This window comes from Callithrix jacchus, chromosome 17, assembly GCF_049354715.1.
Source record: "Callithrix jacchus isolate 240 chromosome 17, calJac240_pri, whole genome shotgun sequence".
NCBI lineage: Eukaryota > Metazoa > Chordata > Mammalia > Primates > Cebidae > Callithrix > Callithrix jacchus.
In genome coordinates this window covers 19663835-19686827 of record NC_133518.1, presented here as the reverse complement: position 1 = coordinate 19686827, position 22993 = coordinate 19663835, and the positions used below count along the sequence as shown (strand labels likewise).

At 34.3% G+C, this 22993-nt stretch overlaps 1 protein-coding gene across 27 annotated transcripts in view; it reads right to left on the bottom strand.

Moving 5' to 3' along the window:
- Positions 1 to 22993, bottom strand: part of ZBBX (zinc finger B-box domain containing) — a 114207-nt gene that overhangs the window by 64843 nt on the left and 26371 nt on the right. For 22 of the 27 annotated variants that reach the window (XM_078353890.1, XM_035277737.3, XM_008983521.5 and 19 more), the window contains 2 exons: positions 20120 to 20215; positions 2643 to 2801 (listed from right to left, as the gene is read on the bottom strand). In XM_078353890.1, the coding sequence (XP_078210016.1) occupies positions 2643 to 2801; positions 20120 to 20215 (255 nt within the window). The remainder of the gene's footprint in view (positions 1 to 2642; positions 2802 to 20119; positions 20216 to 22993) is intronic. The other 5 variants (XM_078353893.1, XM_078353891.1, XM_008983525.5 and 2 more) reach the window with 1 other exon arrangement.

The window sequence follows — 22993 nt, the reverse complement described above, 5'->3', positions numbered from 1 at the left end:
TTACCTATGAAGACAAGAAGAAACATCTATTGTAAGGATTAATAGCACAGAGGAGGCTATTCTATCACTTTCTTTTTATTATTATTATACTTTATGTTCTGGGGTACATGTGCAGATCTTGCAGGATTGTTACATAGGTATACACATGCCATGGTGGTTTGCTGCCTCCATCCCCCCAACACCTACTTTAGGTATTTCTCCCAATGTTATCCCTCCCCTAAGTCCCCACCCCTGAAAAGACCCCAGTGTGTGACGTTCCCCACCCTGTGTCCATGTGTTTTCATTGTTCAATACCCACCTATGAGTGAGAACATGTGGTGTCTGGTTTTCTGTTCTTATGTCAGTTTGCTGAGAATGGTGGTTTCCATTCCTGTAAAGGACATGAACTCATCCTTTTTTATGGCTGCATAGTATTCCATGGTGTATATGTGCCACATTTTCTTTATCCAGTCTATCATTGATGGGCATTTGGGTTAGTTCCAAGTCTTTGCTATTGTAAGACAACAGCAATTGTAAACAGTGCCTCAATGAAAATATGTGTGTATGTGCCTTTATAATAGAATGATTTATAATCCTTTGGGCATATACCCAGTTAATAGGATTGCTGGGTCAAATAGTATTTCTATTTCTAGATCCTCGAGGAATCTCCACACTGTCTTCCATAATGGTTGAACTAATTTACACTCCCACCAACAGTGTAAATGTGTTCCTATTTCTCTGCATCCTCTCCAGCATCTGTTGTCTCCAGATGTTTTTTAATGATCACCATTCTAACTGGCATGAGATGGTATCTCAATGTGGTTTTAATTTGCATTGTTCTAATGACCAATGATGATGAGCATTTTTTCATAAGTTTGTCGGCCGCATAAATGTCTTCTTTTGAAAAGTATTTGTTCATATCCTTTGCCCACTTTTTGATGGGGTTGTTAGTTTCTTTCTTGTAAAGTTGTTTTTGGGGAAAGGATTCCCTGTTTAATAAATGGTGTTGGGAGAACTGGCTAGCCATATGCAGAAAGCTGAAACTGGATCACTTCCTTACACCTTATACAAAAATTAATTCCAGATGGATTAAAGATTTAAACATGAGACCTAACACCATAATAACCCTAGAAGAGAATCTAGGCAATACCATTCAGGACATAGGCATGGGCAAGGACTTCATGACTAAAACACCAAAAGCAATGCCAACAAAAGCCAGAATAGGCAAATGGAATCTGATTAAATTAAAGACCTTCTGCACAGCAAAAGAAGCATTAGAGTAAAATGGCAACCAACAGAATGGGAAAAAAATTTTGCAAGCTACCCATCTGACAAAGGGCTGATATCCAGAATCCACAAAGTACTCTACCGCTTTCTAGTAAGGCTAGTTACTTAATCCCTCGTCATCTTTTTTATCTGTTAAATTGGGGTAATAATAGCACAAACCTTATATGGTTATGGTCATTATTGGATAAGGCAAGTAACACATTAAGCACTATGCCTAGCATAGGTATTCAATAAAAGTTAGCTACTGATTTATTTTTGATAGGATAAATTAGATGAAAAGGCAGGCATGAAGAAGAAACTTTTAAAGCCACAGTCTCTGCCTAATGATTAAAAGCAGGAAATTTGGAGTCAGAAGGTCTGAGCTGGTATCTAAGTTCCATTATCAATTTGACCTTTGGTAATTTATAAAAACCATCCTTTGCCACTACTCTCTCATTTGAAAGAGGGGAATAATTAAGAAAAGACAAAAGGAGATAATGTGCAAAATATTTAGGGTAGGTCTGCTCTTCAATACATTATTATTATAATTAGGAGGCAGTGATTCTTCACAAAACATCCTTGACAGGTCTATTAGAAAGTAAAACCCATACAAATATGCTGATGCTCCTGAAATATTCAAGCACACTTCCTCTGCTGAAAATAGGTCCTAATACCATAGAGCACATTTTCTTTTATGTCTGTGAGCATGGGTTTAGAACACAACAGATTTAACTTCAACCCAGATTTGGTCAACACATAACAAGCTGTGTGACTTCAGCTAAGTTACAGCTTTTGAACTGCAGAGAAGAGGTAACTGGCATCTAAAAGAATGAAGATTATAACATAGATCAAAATTTGAAGTTCATTTCTTGCTAAAGAATCAATATGTCTATTATAAATATATAGACATGAGTTGATAAAAACTTATCTAGCACATTGTCAGATCAGTAGTCAATCCAAATAGCTGCCAGAATTTGGTATAATTCTGGTTTTAAATAACTATGAAATTGCCTGTCACCCAGAACTCTTGGCAAGGTTTTGCATTTTTAGCTTCTCTGAATGAAGTCTTGACTAATATAAAATTGTGAGATTGCACTGTGTTTTTTAAAAAATGTGTTCCCCAAATACTCATTCAATTCCTGACATGTGTGAAAATGTCCAGAAAGACATATGGTCAAAAGATCATTCATGAAAGAGTGGCGTTCAGTGGAATCAAAGCAATCTTCTTGAAAATATTTTTACAGTTAAGATGTATTTGTTTAATAAAAAACAAATCCATATGAAATAATAATGTGATAAAATTACTGGCCAACTCTATAGCTCAAGTTAAGTACCTGAATGGCACTTGCCATGGCTATGTATGTCAGAAAATGTCTACCAAATTTTTCTCAGTTTACCTCAGGGCTGCTCCTCTGCAGAAGTAGAGATTTGGGTTTATGCTGACTTTTACTTGTTTTCTTTGTAGAATTATTCTCCTCTTTGGGTTCTTCTGGATTACCATGCTTTATAAACTGATGGGCAACATCTAATACACTGAATAATATTTGAGATTTTGCCTATTAAAAAAGTAATAAAATATAATTTAAAAGCCTCATATGTTAACCTAAATAATTTATATACATTAGGTCATATTTGTGTTATTCTATAACTCCCAGAATTAAATAAATTCAATTTAATATTTAAAAAGACAAACTGACATTTCTATAACCGGTATAATAGTGACAGTTGCCATCTACTGAGAGAACTAGTTTGGACTCATACAATTCCAACCATCTTAAAAATAATGTATCACTTAATCACCAAGACAATTCTAAAACATACCTATTTTTGTCTGTTTTGGGAATTAAGAAACTAAAGCTCAGGATGGGCACAATGGCTTGTGCCCGTAGTCCTAGCACTGTGGAAGGCTGAGGTGGGCAGATGACTTGAGGTCAGGAGTTACAGGACAGCCTGGCCAACATGGTGAAACCACATCTCTACTAAAAATACAATAATTAATCGGGCATGGTGGTGTGTGCCTATAGTGCCAGCTACTCAGGAGACTGAGACAGGAGAATCACTTGAACCTGGAGGCGGAGATTGTAGTGATCTGAGATTGCATACCACTGCACTCCAGCCTGGACAACAGACTGAGACTTTATCTCAAAAAAGAAAAACAGAAGAAGAAACTAAAGCTCAGAGAGTTTAAATAACTCGCCCTTGGTAACCGTAGAGAGTGGGTGGCCTCAGGTGTATATAAGTCTAATGACTCATAAACTTTCCACTATGCACACCCCAAATTGATAGATGTGATATTTTGTGTACGTCATAACTAAAGAAATAAATATAGCTAATCTAGTAGGAGACTGAATAAGCAGTAATGAGTATTCCTTGGTGATAAAACATCTTTAGAAAGCATCCACTATCCAAAAGGGCACATCAAGAAACACTTCTCTCTGTAGTTCCTTAATACACTCCAAGTCATTTCTCATTTTGTGCCTTGCCCATGAGGTTCACTTACCAGGAAGACCTTCTTTCCTCTACCATCATCTTTGCTTGGCAGGCTTTTGCTTTTCCTTTGAATTCACACCATTACTCCCACAGGTCTAGGAACCCTTACTTGCACACTGCCCTCCCCCAACTGTACACGGCATTTACCCTCTTAATACCCTGCGTGGATCTCTACCAGCCCTAATTATATTGATTTCACATCTCATCATACCACATAAGCTCACAAAAGGAAAAAATACATATATTTTAATGATTTTATATCTACCACAGTTCCTGGAAAATAGCATATTGTAAAAATAAGGTATCAGGGAGGGAGAAGAGCTACAGAATTAAAATAAATAATATAGAAAACGGATTTGAAGAAAAACTTTCCACATGCTGTCAGAGTGACTGACCAAGAACTGGCAAATCTGGGGAAGACCCCATTTTCTAAAGAGTTTTCTATCAGAAACTACCAGAGTCTGCCTAGGTACTGCAGGATTTAGGATCACATCTGAGTCTGAATTAAACTCCAGGGAGAAGAGTCAGGGTCATCAGATGCTCTATGAGAACATGGCATACAGGAGACAGAAAGTAGCTCTTATTTCTTAGCAAATATCCTCCAAACAAGAAAAATTTAGCAGGGATCAGATATAATTATGTTGTACTCTGCCATGAAAATGCTCATCTTTTTAAATTTTCATCTAGTTGCCAATTTAAATAGCTAACATTACATTGGAACTTTTCAGTTATGACCTTTTGTAAATCTATTAAGATTCATTGCAGTCTGATTCTGGAATATATCAGTGAACATCAAATTAACTAGTGTTATTTCATACTGAATTAATAAAATACCTATGAAAAATGACAAACATGACCTACGCATATATATTGCTGTCTGTACGCAAATCCATGGAATTTGCTTCAAATTTTTCCAGTGATTCTCAGAAAACCTCTATAGGCCTATGTAGTCCTTCTATTTTTAAAAAGAAATTCAAGCCAAGGGTAGTACCTCACTCTTCCAGAAACATCTGTAGTTTTACCACTAACATTTTTCAAACAGAGTAATCCAGCCTAAGCCTGGTTTAAAACGTCCTAGAATAAAGGTCTATAGATTTCAGAGGCAGTTATGTGTTTGGTTTTCATTTTATGTTTTTAAACTATCAAAAGCTATAGGATTAATTTTATATAGAATTATCATTCATATGTATGTTTATTTAAATAGCACAAAACAAATTATGTCCTAAAATGAATCCTGCTATCAACATTACAATTATCGTTATAACATTTTAGGTAGCATATTAAGAGAATCAGAAATAGTGAAAAATCCACATTTTTTATGCTAAAAAATAAAATAAACATCACAGGTAACTAATAAAATAGAATTCTATATTTGAATATCTTAAAGTTCTACTAATTTAGCACATAACTAAAATCAATAAAATGCAAGTAAATGGAAATGTTCTTTTCCAGAACATCATATACTGAAACATTACTTTTCTCCATTGTAAGCCTGTGTATGCACACCTTCCTTTTCTTAATTTTAGTACTGTGCAAAGAAAGAGAGCAGATATTATGATCCCTATTACATAGACAAGGAATAAAAAGTTCAGAAAGCTGAGGCCAAAGTCAAATGGCTACAAAATGTTGGGACTTGAAATAGAATCAAATTATCTATGCTAGTTTCATCCCTTTTCCCTACTAGATTTATGTTAGGTCTTTGTGATACGGAAAATGTGTTTTACGTTTGATTTCTTGAAACTGCAAATATTAAATTTTGTCTCTAACAGATTTGAATACTGTTCCTTCCTTTAAAAAACTCACAAAACTGTAATTCTGTATTCAATTGCATATGCAAGGATTGGGGGGATTAGTTTAGTTTGTTGCTTTGTTTTTAACTTATTTTTGCCTGTTTATTTTTATATTTGACCAAGTATGCAGAAATTAATAATAGTCATGCCATATAAAAAAATTAAGAAATGGAGGTTCCTCCTATTTTCAAGCATACTTCCTCTGCTGAAAATAGGTCCTACATAGAGTACATTTTATTTCATATCTATGAGCATGGGTTTGGAACTCAACAGACTTAACTTCAACCCAGACGTGGTCACCACATAATCAGCTATGTGACTTTGGCTAAGTTACAGCTTTTGAACTGCAGGGAAAAGATAATATAACAATGATCATTTTGAGTAACAACCAATGAATAAGAATATGAAGTTTATTTTTTTAAATATTTAAAATAGATGATACATATTAAATATCATAACACTGTACTGTATATTTATGGTATCTAAAAGAATAAGGATTATAACAGATTAAAATTTGTTCATTTATTGCTAAAGAATCAATATAACTATAGTTTATTTATATTAACAGGAGCTGATCAAATCTTATCTAGGCCGGGTGTGGTGGCTCATGCCTGTAATCCTCCACCTTGGGAGGCTGAGGCAGGAGGATCACTTGAGGTTAGGAGTTCAAGATCACCCTGGCCAACCTGGTGAAACCCCATCTCTACTAAAAATACAAAAAATAGCTGAACATGGTGGTGCATGCCTGTACTCCCAGATATTTGGGAGGCTGAGGCAGGAGAATCACTTGAACCAGGGAGGTGGAGGTTGCAGGGAGCTGAGACTTCGCCACTGTACTCCAGCCTAGGTGACAGAGTGAGACTCCATCTCAGAAAAAAAACAAAAAAGTTTAGGACGTATCTGCCAGAATTTGGTATAAATCTGGTGTATAGCAAAGTAGTATTCCCCAGAGTAACTACTGCTAACAGTTTTTATCCTATAACCTTTGTCTTCACTTAAATGGACATACCCTACAAACTTTGTCTTTTCTTAAAAGGACTTATCTAGATTTACAACAGAAAACACACTATCTTTCACTTAATATAATGATTATAACAATAATCACTTTGAGTAAGAACCAATGAATAAGAATATGAAGGTTATTTTTATCAAATATTTAAAATAGATAACTATACGTGTTAAGTATCATAATACTGTACTGTATATTAAAATATTTTCAAATTTTAAATATCAACCTAAAGATATTTTTCTTTCCATTTTCTAAGTATGAAAATTTAAATGTAACAATACTGATAGGTAACAAGAGGAGACTGAAAATATATAAAATTACCTCTACAACTGATCTACATGCTAAAAATGTTTTAAAATCAAACGAAAACAGGCTTCAAGGCACATAGTAAATCATGTATCTCACTGTAGGATAGACGCTAAACTAGAGCCAAAAGATGTGATTTACTGACTATTTCCAGATTCCCCCACATCCTTCACTACACTGTATGATGGTAGGGTTTCAGCTGGTAACTGTTCTAAATTCTCACCTGAACTTTTTTTCCACCTAGAATGATATTATCTTTCAAATTACACTCTAGAAGAATTCATCACTCTGACAATGTATCATTAATCAAAGCAAAGAGGGTTGATATTTTACAGCATTTTGGAATGGATGGCACCTTGTAGAAGTTAAAGCCCAAGAATAAAAGTTTTAGTTTAGTCAGAAAAATGATATACTTTATGGTAGTGTCAGTGCTTCCAAAGTCTAACTACCATCATCATCCAAAACTCTGGGTATCTAGCAATAAATATTAATAATCATGTTGACATAGCCATATCTCCTTAAGTGATCCAGAAGTTCCAGATCAAAACAAAATGTTCACATAGTTTAGACCTGTATTACTTTGCAAGTTTGGAAGAAAAAGAGTGAGAATGTCTCCTTTCATAGTGTTAACTTGCATTGATTTTCCAGTCACAAAATTTTCGAAGAGATTTATTGTAACCACAGCCTTGCATTAAAAACTGAAACCTCTAAACTCTGCAGAAGAGTTCTGTTATTCCATTTGAATTTGTCAGACAAAGTTATATAAAGGGAGAGAGAGAGATGCACATATATACATACACAGAGGAAAAATTGTGTTACAGCAGAGCTCAAGTACCATAAACTCATTGGTTGCAGTGATTGTTGAATATGATTGGAACTTGGAAGGCTTTATTTACAAAATTATTTTACAAAAATCAAGTTGTGGACTAATGGGAATTTTAAAATTCTTATATATATTGTATGAATATATATATTCATATATATAATAAATATTTTTTTGGCCTGGCTTTTGAGAAAACACTTTCCTCTTATACTAAGAACATTTTCCCAAGTACAATTTGTTCCGATTTCTTTGATGTGAATTACCTCATATGCACTTGGTAAATAGGGCAATGATGTCAGTATAACTCCAGAGTATTATTGATTCTTAAGGATTTTTCCCTAACATGTTATTGTTTTGAAGCAACCAGGGGCAAGCTTTCTTACAACTAAAGCCAAAATCTTAACAACATATGAAAACCGTAAGAAAAAAAAAACTTGAAAAATATATAAAAATGCCTCCCCTTGATATAAGTTCTGATTGTTTTAAGGACTTCAACAACCACACATTTCACTAAGTTAAGCCATGTATGAGCATAAAGAAGCTGTAAAGAGACCCCCTGTGACTTTAAAGCAATAGATAAATAAAGGAGGCTATATCTTGATTCAGATTTTTCATTTTAGTAAAAAGATCTCTCTTAGAAGTAAATTACTCCTAGGAACTACATCACCGAGAAGGAAGAAATAGTCCTCAAGATGTATGCATTAGTGTTTTAACTAGGATTTGTTAACTGGTTTTGTTAGGGTTTGGTTACAAAGCACCATAGAATTTGAGTGGCCTTCTCCTAGACCAAATATTCCCTCAAGCCCTGTTAATTAGATGGGTGGTTTTCTAAATGGGAAGTTTTGTTTAGTTTTGTTCTTATTTTAAGTTACAGGATACATGTGCAGAATGTGCAGGTTTGTTATGTAGGAATACGTGTCCCGTGGTGGTTTGCTGCATCTATCAACCCATCATCTAGGTGGTAAGTCCTGTATGCAGTAGGTATTTGTCCTAATGCTCTCCCTCCTCTTGCCTTTCACCCACCAACAGGCCCCAGTGTTTGTTGTTTCCCTCCCTGTGTCCATGTGTTCTCATTGTTCAGCTCCCACTTATCAGTGAAAGTTGATTGGTTTTCTGTTCCTGTGTTAGTGTGCTGAGAGTAATGGTTTCCAGCTTCATCCATCAGGAATCATATATCATGTTGTGGCCGCAACACATGTATACTGAAGATTATGCTTTAATTTACAGTAAAATGAACTATTTTATTGGAAGTCATCAAACATTTGCCAAGATTAATTTATCCAAAGAAACCTGTACAGATTATTTTGCCAGGATATTTCTATTTATACATTGCTTGGAATACATTGCATTATGAGTATAAGGATCCTATTATCTAAAATCAACAATAACAAATTAGACTAAATCTCTCTAAGTTGGGAGCTATGAGGAAATTACTACAGCAAGTAGGTAAATTACTCATATTATCATAAACTTAACTACACCAAACAGGTACTAGCTACACCAAGCAAATAAATTCCTCCAAGTATCATGGACCTATGGCAGGATGCAATAAACCCATTCAGTTTCCACTTAGTAAAACTCTTTTCAAAGTAAAAGTAATTTTTATACAAATACATAATTTTGAACATCTTAATCCATTAAACAAGTATGAAAAGATGAGCATTATCGCCCAATTTTTTATATTATGAAAATATGTTTTCTATTCTTAAAACAAACTATTATTTGCCTTTTCTTATGAGTCTATCTTTATAGGTAGTCTTAGATGAAATGTCTTCCCTAAAAATAGGCTTTATAACAGTCAACTCTGAATTATCTCTGAAAATTGAAGGAAGCTATCCATAAATGATTGGATCGAAGTTTTCATCTACTGTTAGAACCAAAAGAAAGGGTTTGGGGGATGGGGGAGTAAACTTCAGGCCAACTGGAAAAGGTAGAGAAACAAAAGGAAGAAATTTCTATATAGAAGACAGTTGGAAAAGAAAAACAGAATTTGAGGAAAAGCTTCCATCAAAATACATAGAGAAATAAGAGAAAAATAAATAATTACTAGATGAAATAAAATTGCAATGGGGGAACTCACAGCAGAATCATGTTCTTAAATCCAGTTCTACTCATCATATTTCTAAAAACAGATATGGTATTTGCATGAGCAGTAGTACAGAAATATCAAGGGTATAAAAAACTACTTATTGCAAGCTAGATAGAAATTAATCCTGCAAATGTGAACTTCACATAGCTGAAATTTATTGCTTATTCCAACATCATACAAGTATTACTTTAAGTAGTACTTAAAAGACTTTTAGATTAACTTTTCCTCTAAAGGTCTGATTTCTATCTGATTTTATTAATTAAAGGTGTATGTATTATTATTCCTCCTTGACCCATAGAGTGGATAAAAAAGCAAGGACCTGGATACATGTTCCTGCTTATGAATTCATCATATTGTAGAGTAGATAGATTAAATACAAATAATCTGGACTCAATATTTGGTACTTTATAAAATAACATGAAAACAATGAAATAAAACATATCTAATCCAGTTAAAATATTTTAAAATAAGACAATATACAAATGTAATAGCTCAAAAAGTAACATATTGTCAAAAAAAATTAAAGCACCTGGCCTCAGGAAACATAACATCATTGGATTTTGGTTTAAATAACTGTGTCCATTTTTATTGCATTACAAAATTCTACTTAGAAAGCAATCTCAGAAGTGAGAATAGCAACAAGAAAATAACATAGGAAACTCACACCTGTAATATTGCTTTCTATTTGCAGTTTTGATGCCATATAATTATGCACTATATTAATTATTTTAGCATATACTTGCAATTGTTTTCAACTAATATTACAAGTATATTATATCTGGATGAGTTAACTTATTTTAGCAATTATTCATATTTGAGCTACACAAGGAAGAAATTGTACATCCATTGAAATGAATAACATTTGTAGGCATAACACATAAACTTACTAACAAATAGCAATAAATAATCTGTCATATTTGGTTTTTCAATTTAGTATTGCTTTTATATGACAATTAGATAATTGGTATTCCATAATGAACACAACATACAGCAAACAAAACTACTATAAAAAAATTGTCAGTTTCCATGAAAAAAAAAATATTGAGATAACATAGATAGCACCTGCAAATTGTAAAGCCCACTCAAATATTCTGCATCAACATGAATGACTAAAGTTTCAGACAGTGGGTGAGACTAATGATCTTTATGGTTCCCTCCAAAATTGGGGTTCTATTATCCTCTATGTGTGAATAAATTGGAAGACTGTATTTTTCAATTGGAAAAATACAATTGGAAGACAAATAGAGCTCTAAATTGGAAGACAAATAGAGCTCTAAAACTTTTACTACATGGGGTTTTTTAAAATACAAAAGCCTTCCAAAATACTTATAACTATCATGCTTTTAAAAACACCCCACATGCATACGTCTGTATTATTAACTATAGGTATTACATTATACTACAAGTACCTAGAACTCATTTATATTGTTAATTTTAACTTTGTACCCACTGAAAAATATCTCCCTATTTTCCCTATCCACTAACTATCACTATTCTAATTTCTGCTTCTATAAACTTGACTGTTTAAAATACCTCACATAAGCAGAGTTATGTAGTATTTGTCCTGTAACTTACTTATTCAATTATCATATCTTCCTGGTCCAGGGGAAGTGTTTTTACCACAAATAACAACAACAAGGGACATAGGAAATTTTTTGAGGTGATGGATGGATAGATTACCATTATTTTGGTGATGATTATATATAAATTGTCTACATTAAAGATGTGTAGTTTGTTTGTCTATCAATTATCCCTCAAAAGAGCTGTAGTAAAAGAGAAAACAGCCCTAAACACAAAATTAATCTTTTTGTTAATCCTTTGGACTCATCATTAATATTACATGATTTTCTTGGCTTTAAATGTAGATAGTATGGAAATGGGGTTGAATTTATACTAATACTGCATCCTGACTGATAAAACCTAATGTATGGAGCACCGTCTATGAGCAGAATACTTTTATAATTGTTGGCACTTAATCTGATTTTCACAATAGCCCTGTAAGCTTCTAAGCTTGCATATACAAATATGATCTTCCAAAATGTCCTCAGCAGAAACATCCACCTCTCCCTTTAAGGTTGATTCATGCCATCTCTGGGTTAAGCCCCTGTACTGCTGCTGCACTCTCTACTGTGTCAGTTGCTCTGTCGTTTGCTGCTGTAGCACACTCACTAAAGCACTTATGTTCTCCCAATGCTTCATCATCTCTCCTCTCCCTTCTTTCTCCCTACACCTTTCAATTCTCTTTATTTCCCCTTCCCTAGCTTTTCTGAGAAGTTGCAACTAAAAAGTCATTACTACAGATATAACTTCACTAAAGTGCAGGCTATTGAACTCTCTCACATCTCTTCTAAAAGCTCTAGTCAAAATTTCTCCCAGGAAGATATACAAATGGCCACAAAGTACATGAAAAGATGTTCGACATCATTAGTCATCAAAATGCAAACCAAACAACAATGAGCTACTGCTTCATATTACTAGGATGCTAGATCAAAAAGCCAGATAATAACAAGTAGTGGCTAGGTGACAGAGAAATCAGAACTCTTGAACAGTTCTGATTGGAATGCAATAAGCTCCAGCCACTTTGAGAAATGGTCTGACAGTTCCTCTAACAATTAAAAATGGAGTTACTATATGACCCAGCAATTTCACCACTAGGTATCTAGCCAAGAGAAATAAAAACATATGTCCACACAAAAACTTGTATACAAATGTTCATAGCAGCATTATTTATAATAGCTAAGGAAAAACAACCCAAATATCCATCAAATGATAAACGGATAAACAAAATGTGCCATATTGACACAATGAAATGTTATTCAGCCATAAAAATAAATTAAATGTTAATAGATGACACAACACGGATGAACATTGAAAACATTATGCAAGTAAAAGAAGCCAGTCATAAAAGGCCACATATGACATGATTCCATTTATATGAAACATCCAGAATAGGCTGATCTAGAGAGAGAGAAAGTAGGACTAGTTTCTGGAATATAGGGAGATACAGAGCCCAGTGTGTGATGCTCCCCCCCACCATGTCCATGTGTTCTCATTGTTCAACACCCACCTATGAGTGAGAACGTGTGGTGTTTGATTTTCTGTTCTTGTGTCAGTTTGCTGAGAATGATGGTTTCCAGGTTCATCCATGTCCCTACAAAGGACATGAACTCATCCTTTTTTATGGCTGCATAGTATTCCATGGTGTATGTGTGCCACATTTTCCCTGTGGGGATTTGGGTTGGTTCCAGGTCTTTGCTATTGTAAATAGTGCTGCAATGAACATTCGTGTGCATGTATCCTTATAATAGAATGATTTACAATTCTTTGGATATATACCCAGCATTGGGATTGCTGGGTCAAATGGAATTTCTATTTCTAGGTCCTTGAAGAATCACCACACTGTCTTCCACAATGGTTGAACTAATTTACACTCCCACCAACAGTGCAAAAGTGTTCCTATTTCTCCACATCCTCTCCAGCATCTGTTGTCTCCAGATTTTTTAATGATCATCATTCTAACTGGTATGAGGTGGTATCTCAATGCAGTTTTGATTTGCATTTATCTAATGACCAGTGATTCAGGACATAGGCATAGGCAAGGACTTCATGACTAAAACACCAAAAGCATTGGCAACAAAATCCAAAATAGACAAATGGGACCTAATTAAACTCCAGAGCTTCTGCAGAGAAAAAGAGACAATCATTAGAGTGAATCGGCAACCAACAGAATGGGAAAAAATTTTTGCAATCTACCCCTATGACAAAGGGATAATATCCAGAACCTACAAAGAACTAAAATGGATTAACAAGAAAAAAAACAAAGAAGCCCATTGAAAAGTGGGTGAAAGATATGAACAGACACTTTACAAAAGAAGACATATATGAGGCCAACAAACATATTAAATACAGTTTTAAGTTATTTCAGAAGATTAATTAAACCACCAAGGGCTCATTCACATTCCTATTCATTAAAAAAATTGATTTATACAGGACAGGTAAAATGTAAAGCACTGAGAATACAGTGATGAACAAAACACAGAAGAATCCTCACAGGTTATCAGAAGATATAATACTCAACAGCAACGTAGTTTTTAAAATCTTTTGATAGAAGAAATGCCAGGTGATAACAATCATTGGAGGGCAATGAACACACACTTGTAGTATAAAAAATATGCACTATTCATATTTAGGAAATAGGTTTAAAATATGACAACACTCAATCGTTCACATAAATTTTAAATATTTTATTTTTCTTAAGTATAACATTAACTAATATTTACAAATACAAAATTCATACTTTTTTTCTAAATATTTAGAAATACCTGGACTCTAAAATCATGTGACTTTATGATAATTCCTTTTTGAGGGAATATTTACTTGTCATCCACATATTTCAATCTTATTAGTAACTTTGAAAGAAGGAACTGTGGTGCTCATCTCTGCCCCTTCTGTGGTCTCCCATCAAGCTACCATTGACTTTCTTAACAGAACTAGAAAAAACTACTTTAAATTTCATATGGAACCAAAAAAAAACCATATAGCTAAGACAATCTTAAGCAAAAAGAGCAAAGCTGGAGGCATCATGCTACCTGACTTCAAACTATACTATAAGGCTACAGTAACCAAAAAAGCATAGAAATTCTACCTCAGTTATCTTTTCTTTCATTAACACCACCTGCCTTCCCAAGGTTTCTCCTTTTCAGTTAAGAAAATTTTTATTCAAACGAAGAAAACATATTTACCATAAACTGGTAATGATGTATTTAATCTAACCTCCCTTGTGCATGTCATACTTCACAAATTGAATGCCTTTTGTTTTTCCCTTATCTTCTATTCTCTCTGATTAACCTTTACTCTTCTATCTGATCTTACATTGTTAAAAGGAAATAGGAATGCCTGATGTATTAAGACCTCATTTCTCATCTGAAAATAACTTTTTTTTCAACCTTAGTGTTGACAATCTTTCTACATGTAGAAGCAAAATTTTCATTCTTAGTAATTGCCTCTCATGCATTTATAATGTGTTTTTCAGTTAATTATTTAACACAAGTTGGAAAAGGCAAAGAAACTTGAGGTGTTCTGAATCACTGCCAAGTATAAATCAATCATATATCAAAAGGAAGGCCCTTTGAAATTACAATGTTAGTCAACATGTAAATATTTACCTTCAATTTTTCAGGGATTTATCTCTTAAGTAAAACAAGATATGCTGGTACAAAATGATCCCTACTGACTGAACTCACAGGACCTACTGGACTGCTGGATAAAGGCTGAAATAGTTTACAAATACCAAATTTGGCTACACTTTATATTAACCACAAATGACAGCATAGGTTAAAGAACATAAAGTGGAATCACTGTTAGCCTAGAATACTTGCTTTTTATATAGCAATGCTTAATATTCATTTATCACATGTATTCCCTAACTTCACAAATGAGGAATAAATTCAGCAGTCAACAAAGTCTCATGACTGTAACGGTTAACAAAACAATAAAAAACTAAAAGCACTACATGACTGGTTAACGAGAGCTACACAGAGAGAGGTATCTGCTCATTATTGACCAAATGGCCATTAAAGCCAAATCACGAAAACAAAAAAAACTTAATCCATAGGAAAATGATAAAAGCAAAAAGAGAAAAGAACAAACTGACTGAAAATAAAGAAGCAGAAGGTTAAACAGAGAATAGAGACAGAAAGCAAATGGCAGATAGCTACAGGGCAATAGATTAAAGTCAGTAAATGACAACAGAGAATGGACAAGACCAAAATAAGGAGAAAAATGAAAGACTAATCAGAACAGTGAATCTCTGAGGGGGAATATATCAAAATAAACACCTATCCGCCACTTGAGTCCTCTTTCTTATTGTTATAATAAAGGTGGTCATTATAATGGGCATGTGTTACTTACACAGAGTGAAACTGTTAAGTGTGCTTTATTTACAGGAGGGAGTATATAGTCCAATTTGAAATCATTTCTTTCAAAAACAATCTATCTAATTTATTTATTATTGTGTATATTTAAAGTATACAAAAATGTAAAACATGATGTTCTGATATGCATGTACATGTACATGACATACATATGCATGTAAAATGATAATGATCATCAAGTATAGTATTGTATCCATCATCTCACACAATTGCTTTTTTAGTACTAAAAGCACCTATATTAAATAGGTGTCCTAAAAGCATCTATATTAAATACTTAAAGCACCTATACTAAACAATGGAATATTATTCAGCCTTTAAAAAGAAAATATTGTTATATTTGACAACATGGATAAACCTGGAGGATATTACAATAAGTGAAATAAGCCAGACACAGAAAGAATTACAATAAGTGAAATAAGCCAGACACAGAAAGAAAAATACTACATGAGCTCACTTACATGCAGAATCTAAACTTGGAAAAAAAAAACTTAAAATTTAAAATTTTTGTTTTTCGAATCAATGGACAAATTTACTTTAAGAATTACCTGGAAAAAATAAAAGCTGTCTCCTTCAAAGCATTTTATTCCTTAGTAATTCTGTTAAGTGAAATAATGTTATGCAAAAAAGACAGTAACAACAATGTAGGTTTAGCTCCTAGCACAGGAGGTCTGAGTATGCTCTTTGCTAAGTGCCAACCTCACAATTCCACTTCCCTAGTAGACGATACACTTCCCAGGACTCTCCCCACAAACAGCATCAAGTAGTAACTTTGGTCTCCACAGACAATGGAGCAACATAGAGGAGTAACACGAACATGGAAGAGACATGGTTCTTTATTGTATTTAACTTCCAATTTGTATACATAAAAGAACCCCATATTTGAAGAAACCTTTCAAGGATCAAGCTCTTTGATTTGTATACATATTATAGAATCCATGTATGCTACCTTTTAGAAATAAATATATATTCTATAAGTTAAGATTCATTAGACACTTAAATACCATTTTGCTATTTGTAGCTTACCAACCTTCCCTCCTCAGGAATCCAAACCAGAAAATGTGATCTGGCAGTATTATAAGTGTTCTTACCAGGAAAGAATAAAGAGAGAAAGTTAAAAAGAAGGAAGGAGGCCGGGCGCGGTGGCTCAAGCCTGTAATCCCAGCACTTTGGGAGGCTGAGGCGGGTGGATCACGAGGTCAGCAGATCGAGACCATCCTGGTCAACATGGTGAAACCCCGTCTCTACTAAAAATTACAAAAAATTAGCTGGGCATGGTGGCGCGTGCCTGTAATCCCAGCTACTCAGGAGGCTGAGGCAGGAGAATTGCCTGAACCCAGGGGGCGGAGGTTGCGGTGAGCCGAGATTGCGCCATTGCACTCCAGCCTGGGTAACAAGAGCGAAACTCCGTCTCAAAAAAAGAAGAAGAAGGAAGGAAGGGAGGGAGGGAGGGAGGGAGGGAGGGAGGGAGGAAAGGAGGGGAGTGAGGAGAGAGAGAGAGAGAGAGAGAGAGAGAGAGAGAGAGAGAGAGAGAGAGAGAGAGAGAGAGGTGGGTGGGAGAGAGAGAGAAGAGAGAAAGAAAGGAAGGAAGGAAGGAGAGAGAGGAAGGGGGAGAGAAAGAAAGAAAAAAGAGAGAGAGAGAAAGAAAGGAAGGAAGGAAGGAGAGAGGGAGGAAGAGATGGAGGGAGGGAGGGAGGGATGAAGGGAAGGAGGAAGGAAGGAAAATGGTAATATAATGTGAAGTGATAGAAATATTTATTATCTTGATTTCATAAATTATTTTATAATGTATATATATGTGTCAAAACATGATATCATGTTCCTTAATTGTATACATTTTTTAGTTGTCAATTATAGCTCAAAAAAAATGGTAAGGGAGTGGAGGGAGTCTGTAGATTGCCAAACATGTTCTGTGCAAAAGAACTATGTAACCTGAATGAAGTTGTGCAAACAAACAATAAACACAGTCACTCCCTCCCATAAATAGAGCACAGTGAACAGTCTGACTATGTGTGAATGATACATGCCCATTATAATGACCACCTTTATTATATCACTTAAGAAAGAGGCCTCAATAGCTGATATGGTGTTTATGATGATACACACACACACACACATATATATGTATATGTATATGAAAAAGATGTATATGTATATAAAAAAATGAAGTGTATATTCGGTAGATATTTTCTCATTAATTTAATCAAATCTACATTTGGAATAAGTTTCCAATCTACAATAATTACTATATTCTGTAAACATACAGGATACCTACATACTTTAAAAATATTAACATAAAACAAAATAATTCTCAATGTTTAGAAAGCACATTCTATGTCATGCTACTTTTATAAGTATGATTTGACCAGTGTCATATCTGCGTCTGGATCACCATAAGCCATATCATGGCAAAGTTTGTCTTTTGAAATTATGTGGGGAGATGGAGAGGAGAAGAAAGGGAAGGAGAGTGAGAGAGAAGAAAATCAAACTTGGATAAATCCTGAAGCTCAGATACTGAAGAAAAGGAGTCATGTCTTATTCTTCTTTTTATCTTCTATATCAGCTAGCACAATGCTTAAATTCACTGACTGATAACTCAGAAAATGTGCTGAATAAATCAGTGAATGAAAAATTCCAAATATGAACTCGTCTATGGTAATTGTAATACAGTATTTATCTTCAAAGTAGAAGGCCTTTAGTTAAATTCTGTATTGTTGATATATTAACAATTAGACTCACTTCTATACAAATTAATTTTCATTTCTTATAACTATCTGATTGTAATACCATGAGAGAGGGAAGTAGCAAGTTAGACTTTGTTTCAGTTTTTTTTCCCCCGCTTCATTCTTTCTGTCCAGAGGCTCTAAACTTTGAGTGGTCACTCAAAAGTCACCAAAGTCAAAGTGACTCTGATATCCACAAAAGGTAAAATATACCTAATATTCACCAAACATTTATGGATATCATCATTTGGGTCATCAGTACCCTTGATGGCTACTGATACTTATATGTTGGTATATTTTACCTTTTTTTAATCATTATTTGGGTCATCAGTACCCTTGATGGCTACTGATATTTACATGTTGAGGTTACAAACATATAAATATTGAAATCTACCAGTAATCTTTCTAAATACAGATCTGACTATCTCCATTCCTTCATTCTTTGCCTACTGATAACATTAAAACTCTTTCTTTTTCTTTTCCTTTTATTTTCTTTTTTTTTTTTTTGAAACAATCTCTCACTCTGTTGCCCAAGCTGGATTACAGTAGTGTAATCTCTGCTCACTGCAACCTCTACCTCCTGGGTTCAAGCAATTCTTCCTGTCTCAGCCTCCCCAGCAGCTAGGACTACAGGCATCCACAACCACACCCAGGTAACTTTTGTATTTCTTAGTAGAGCTGGGGTTTCACTATATTGGCCAGGCTGGTCTGAACTCCTAACCTCATGATTCGCCTGCCTTGACCTTCCTAAGTGCTAGGATTACGGGGATGAGGTTCCGTGCCAGGTCTAATATTAAAACTCTTAACTTATTACACAGTATTCTCACTTTTCTCTCCAGGTTCTTAGGAGGTAGAATCCTACCATTATTCATCTGTATAAGGTCACTCGCTGCATGGCATACACCTTGCCTTCTAGAAGATACTCAATAAACATTTTTTGAATAAATTACTGTAAAATGAAGAAAATCTATGACAAATCAATGCATCATTAGCTGTAACTAGTGTAATGCCATGTCTATATCTAACCCCGTTTTTAGTTTAAGTATTAGAATCTTAAAGCCACTTGACAGGTTTGATTTCCAAATCAATGAATAAAGATAAATAAAAGGTCCTTATCATATGCACAGAAGGAAAAGTAGAAATGTAAGAGATAAGCTTGCCTAAATAATAAAAGATGAATAAAGAACTAATTTTTAAATAAACTTGAAAAGAAAACATAAGAGATTTTTATCTAAAATCTATAGAAATAATATTTAAAATAACCTATGTGTTCATTTGAAACCACAATAGATAAAAACATTGTCTAATTTTTATGTGTCAAGTTCACAGTCAGAATGCATAATCTGAGGACTCTAATTAAGCTGTTTCTGCAACTATATTGAAACAGTTTAAATAGTAAAATAGAATCTAGATTAGTGTTCAATAAAATAATTTTAAGATATATATCAGAATTGTCTGTATATAATTTTAGAAATTAATGTAAATCATCCTGAGTTCTAGATAATTAACCACATTTTAAATGGTTTTTTTTGGATAATGTAGTAATTTATTAATGTATGTCCACAAAAACTATAGAGTTAAAAAAAATTAACCTGGACTACTAGAATATTTTCCATGAAGATCTCTCAGTAGAATGAGGCAAACATTTTTAAATCTTTTTATGTGGAAACATTTTATAAACAAACTACAAGTAAATCATTTTAGAAAGTCATACCTGCAAAAGAGTTGTTCTGTGGAGCTTTAGTGCCCCTTTCTGGTGAATTTTAGCAAAGCATCCTGAACAATAATCTTCTCCACATTCAAGGCATACCTAAAAAGATATTTTTTTAAATATTATATAATCTTATAAAAAAGTATGATTTTTAGAAAGTGTTGCATAAAGATATCATGTTTTTAATATTTATTTCTCTAATTAAATACCTATATCATTAGAATTGAGCAGCCTGTCCCCAAAAGGTAGGACAACTAGTTGTCCCAGTAAAGTCTTAACTCTCGGAGGAAAACTAATTTGTTAATACTAATTATTCTCATATCAAAATTAATGTAGTAGTTTTAATGTAGGTTTTAGGTGTATATTTTAGATTCATGGATGTATGCATAGTTTTCAAATAAATCACAAAACAACCAATAGCCTCAGGTCAAATTTCTTGACCTGGTAAAAACTAAACAGCATTATCTCTGGGTGAATACTCCTTCGTTTTTATGACTTATTTTATCTTTCTGTATGAATTTACATGACATAATTAGTTTCAAATGATATGCATACTATTTGTCTTCCAAAATCACTGTACATGTTACTGAAAGGCACTCCTTTACTGGTGGTTCTCAAAATGTGGTTTAAAAATTTTACTTACAAACATCTCCAAAGTAAAATATATATATATATATATATATATATATATATATATATATGAGAAAAATGCTGGCTGGAACTACATTACCATGTCTGTGATGTTAATAACTGATAAAATGATTATGGGCAAGTTTATATTTAACTTCCAAATTACAATGTTAAAATGTAATTTTAAAATTGATGGGCAAGTTAAATAATGTAAAATACTTGTACCTATGATGGTGCCAAGCAAAACTGAAAGTGAAAAGAAAAGGAAATAGAAATTGGATGTCAGGTTCAAGATGGTTGATTAAATGCAGCTGGAGTTTGCCTTTCTATACACAGGAGCCAAAGTATCAAGTAGATATTCACATTTCAAATAGATGCCTGAGAGAGAACACTGGAATTCCACAAAGAGATGATGGGAGACACCAAGGGTGAAAAAAGGAGAAATGAGGCTTCCAGCATGGGGTCACTGGGACCTGGACCCAGGGAAGGAGTAAGTGAAGGACTTCCCAGGCTCCATTACATGGACCTCTGTAATTCTAACTATGGAGAGACCTGGGAGCCCCATAGGCCTCTGGACTAGCCTAGGGAGGTGCTGGATATCACACAGAGGAATTGCTAGAAGTTATGTGAAGTACCATAGGCTTCTGAATGCTGAGCAGCTGCATCAAGGTGCCATTCTTGGAGCCCATCCCCCAAGTGTCAGAGTCCTGCCCAGAGGCCGCTCTGTCGCTCTTCCTGCCTGCTGGGCCAGGGAGCAAAAGGGGAGTCTGTGTGTTCCCATGCTCTGCCACTACTGCTGGATGACCCAGGCACATTCAGATTATGCACCCCATGCCTGTCAGTCTTTCCCAAAACTCTCTGCTGGCCTTTCCATTAGAGGACATTCTGCCCTTCCTGGTGACTGGCCCACACACAACCATCCCTGACCCACAAGTGTTCAGCTGGTGACCTGGAATTAATCCACCCCTCCTTATCACAGCCAGCTAGGGGGAGCTATATAGCATCAAATGCATACATCAAAAAGATAGAAAGATCTCAAGTTAACAACCTAACATACATTCCAAGGAACTAGAAAAACAAGAACAAATCAAACCCAAAGCTAGCAGAAAAAGAGAAATAACAGAGATCAGAGAATAAATAAATGAAATTGAGACAGAAAAAAATGTTTAAAAAAATCAACAAAATGAAAAATTGGGCTTTAAAAAAAATAAATGAAATTGATTGACCACTAGCTAGATTAAGAAAAATGAGAGATAATTCAAATATGCACAATCAGACATGATAAAGGTGACATTACAAGTGATAACACAGAAATACAAAAGATCATCAGCGACCACTGTGAGCATCTCCACACATAACCTAGAAAACATATAGAAAATGGATAAATTCCTGGAACGCACAGCCTCTCAAGATTGAAATCCTAACAGACCAATATGAGTTGTAAAGTTGTATCAGTAATAAAAATCCTCCCAAGAACAACAATGGAAAGAAGCCCAAGATCAACCAGATTCACGGCAAATTCTACCAGTCATATAAAGAAAAATTGATACCAATACTACTGAAACTATTTCAGAAAAATCAAGGAGGAAATACTCCCTAGTATTCTAAGAAGCCAGTCTAACTCTGATACCAAAGGCAGGCAAGGACGCAATACAACTAGAGGCCAATACCACTAATAAACATAGATACAAAAATTCTCAAAAAAAATACTAATGAATTGAATCCAACGATATATCAAAGAGATCTACTCTAAAATCAAGTGGGTTTTATCCAGGGGATGGAGGATGTTTCAACATATGCAAACAAATAAATGTGATTTACCACATAAACAGAATTGAAAACAAGATTATGTGATATCTCATTAGATGCAGAAAAAGCATCTTATAACATTCTGCATCACTCCATGATAAAAACTCTCAACTAAGTAGGCACAGAAGAAACACTCCACAAAATAATAAAAGTCACAGACAACAAACCCCAGGCAACATCTTACTAAACTGGGAAATATCTAAAACATTCCCCCTAACAATTAGAAAAAGACAAGGATGCCTGCTTTTGCTACTTCTATTCAACGTAATATTGGAATTCCTAGTCAGAACAATCAGGCAAAAGAAAGAAATAAAAGGTATCCAAATTGGGAAGGAGGAAGTCAAATTATTTGTTTGCTAATGATTTATCCTATACCTAGAAAACCCTAAAAATTTCTCTGAAAGACTCATCAATTGACTAGCTAAAGAAAATATCAAA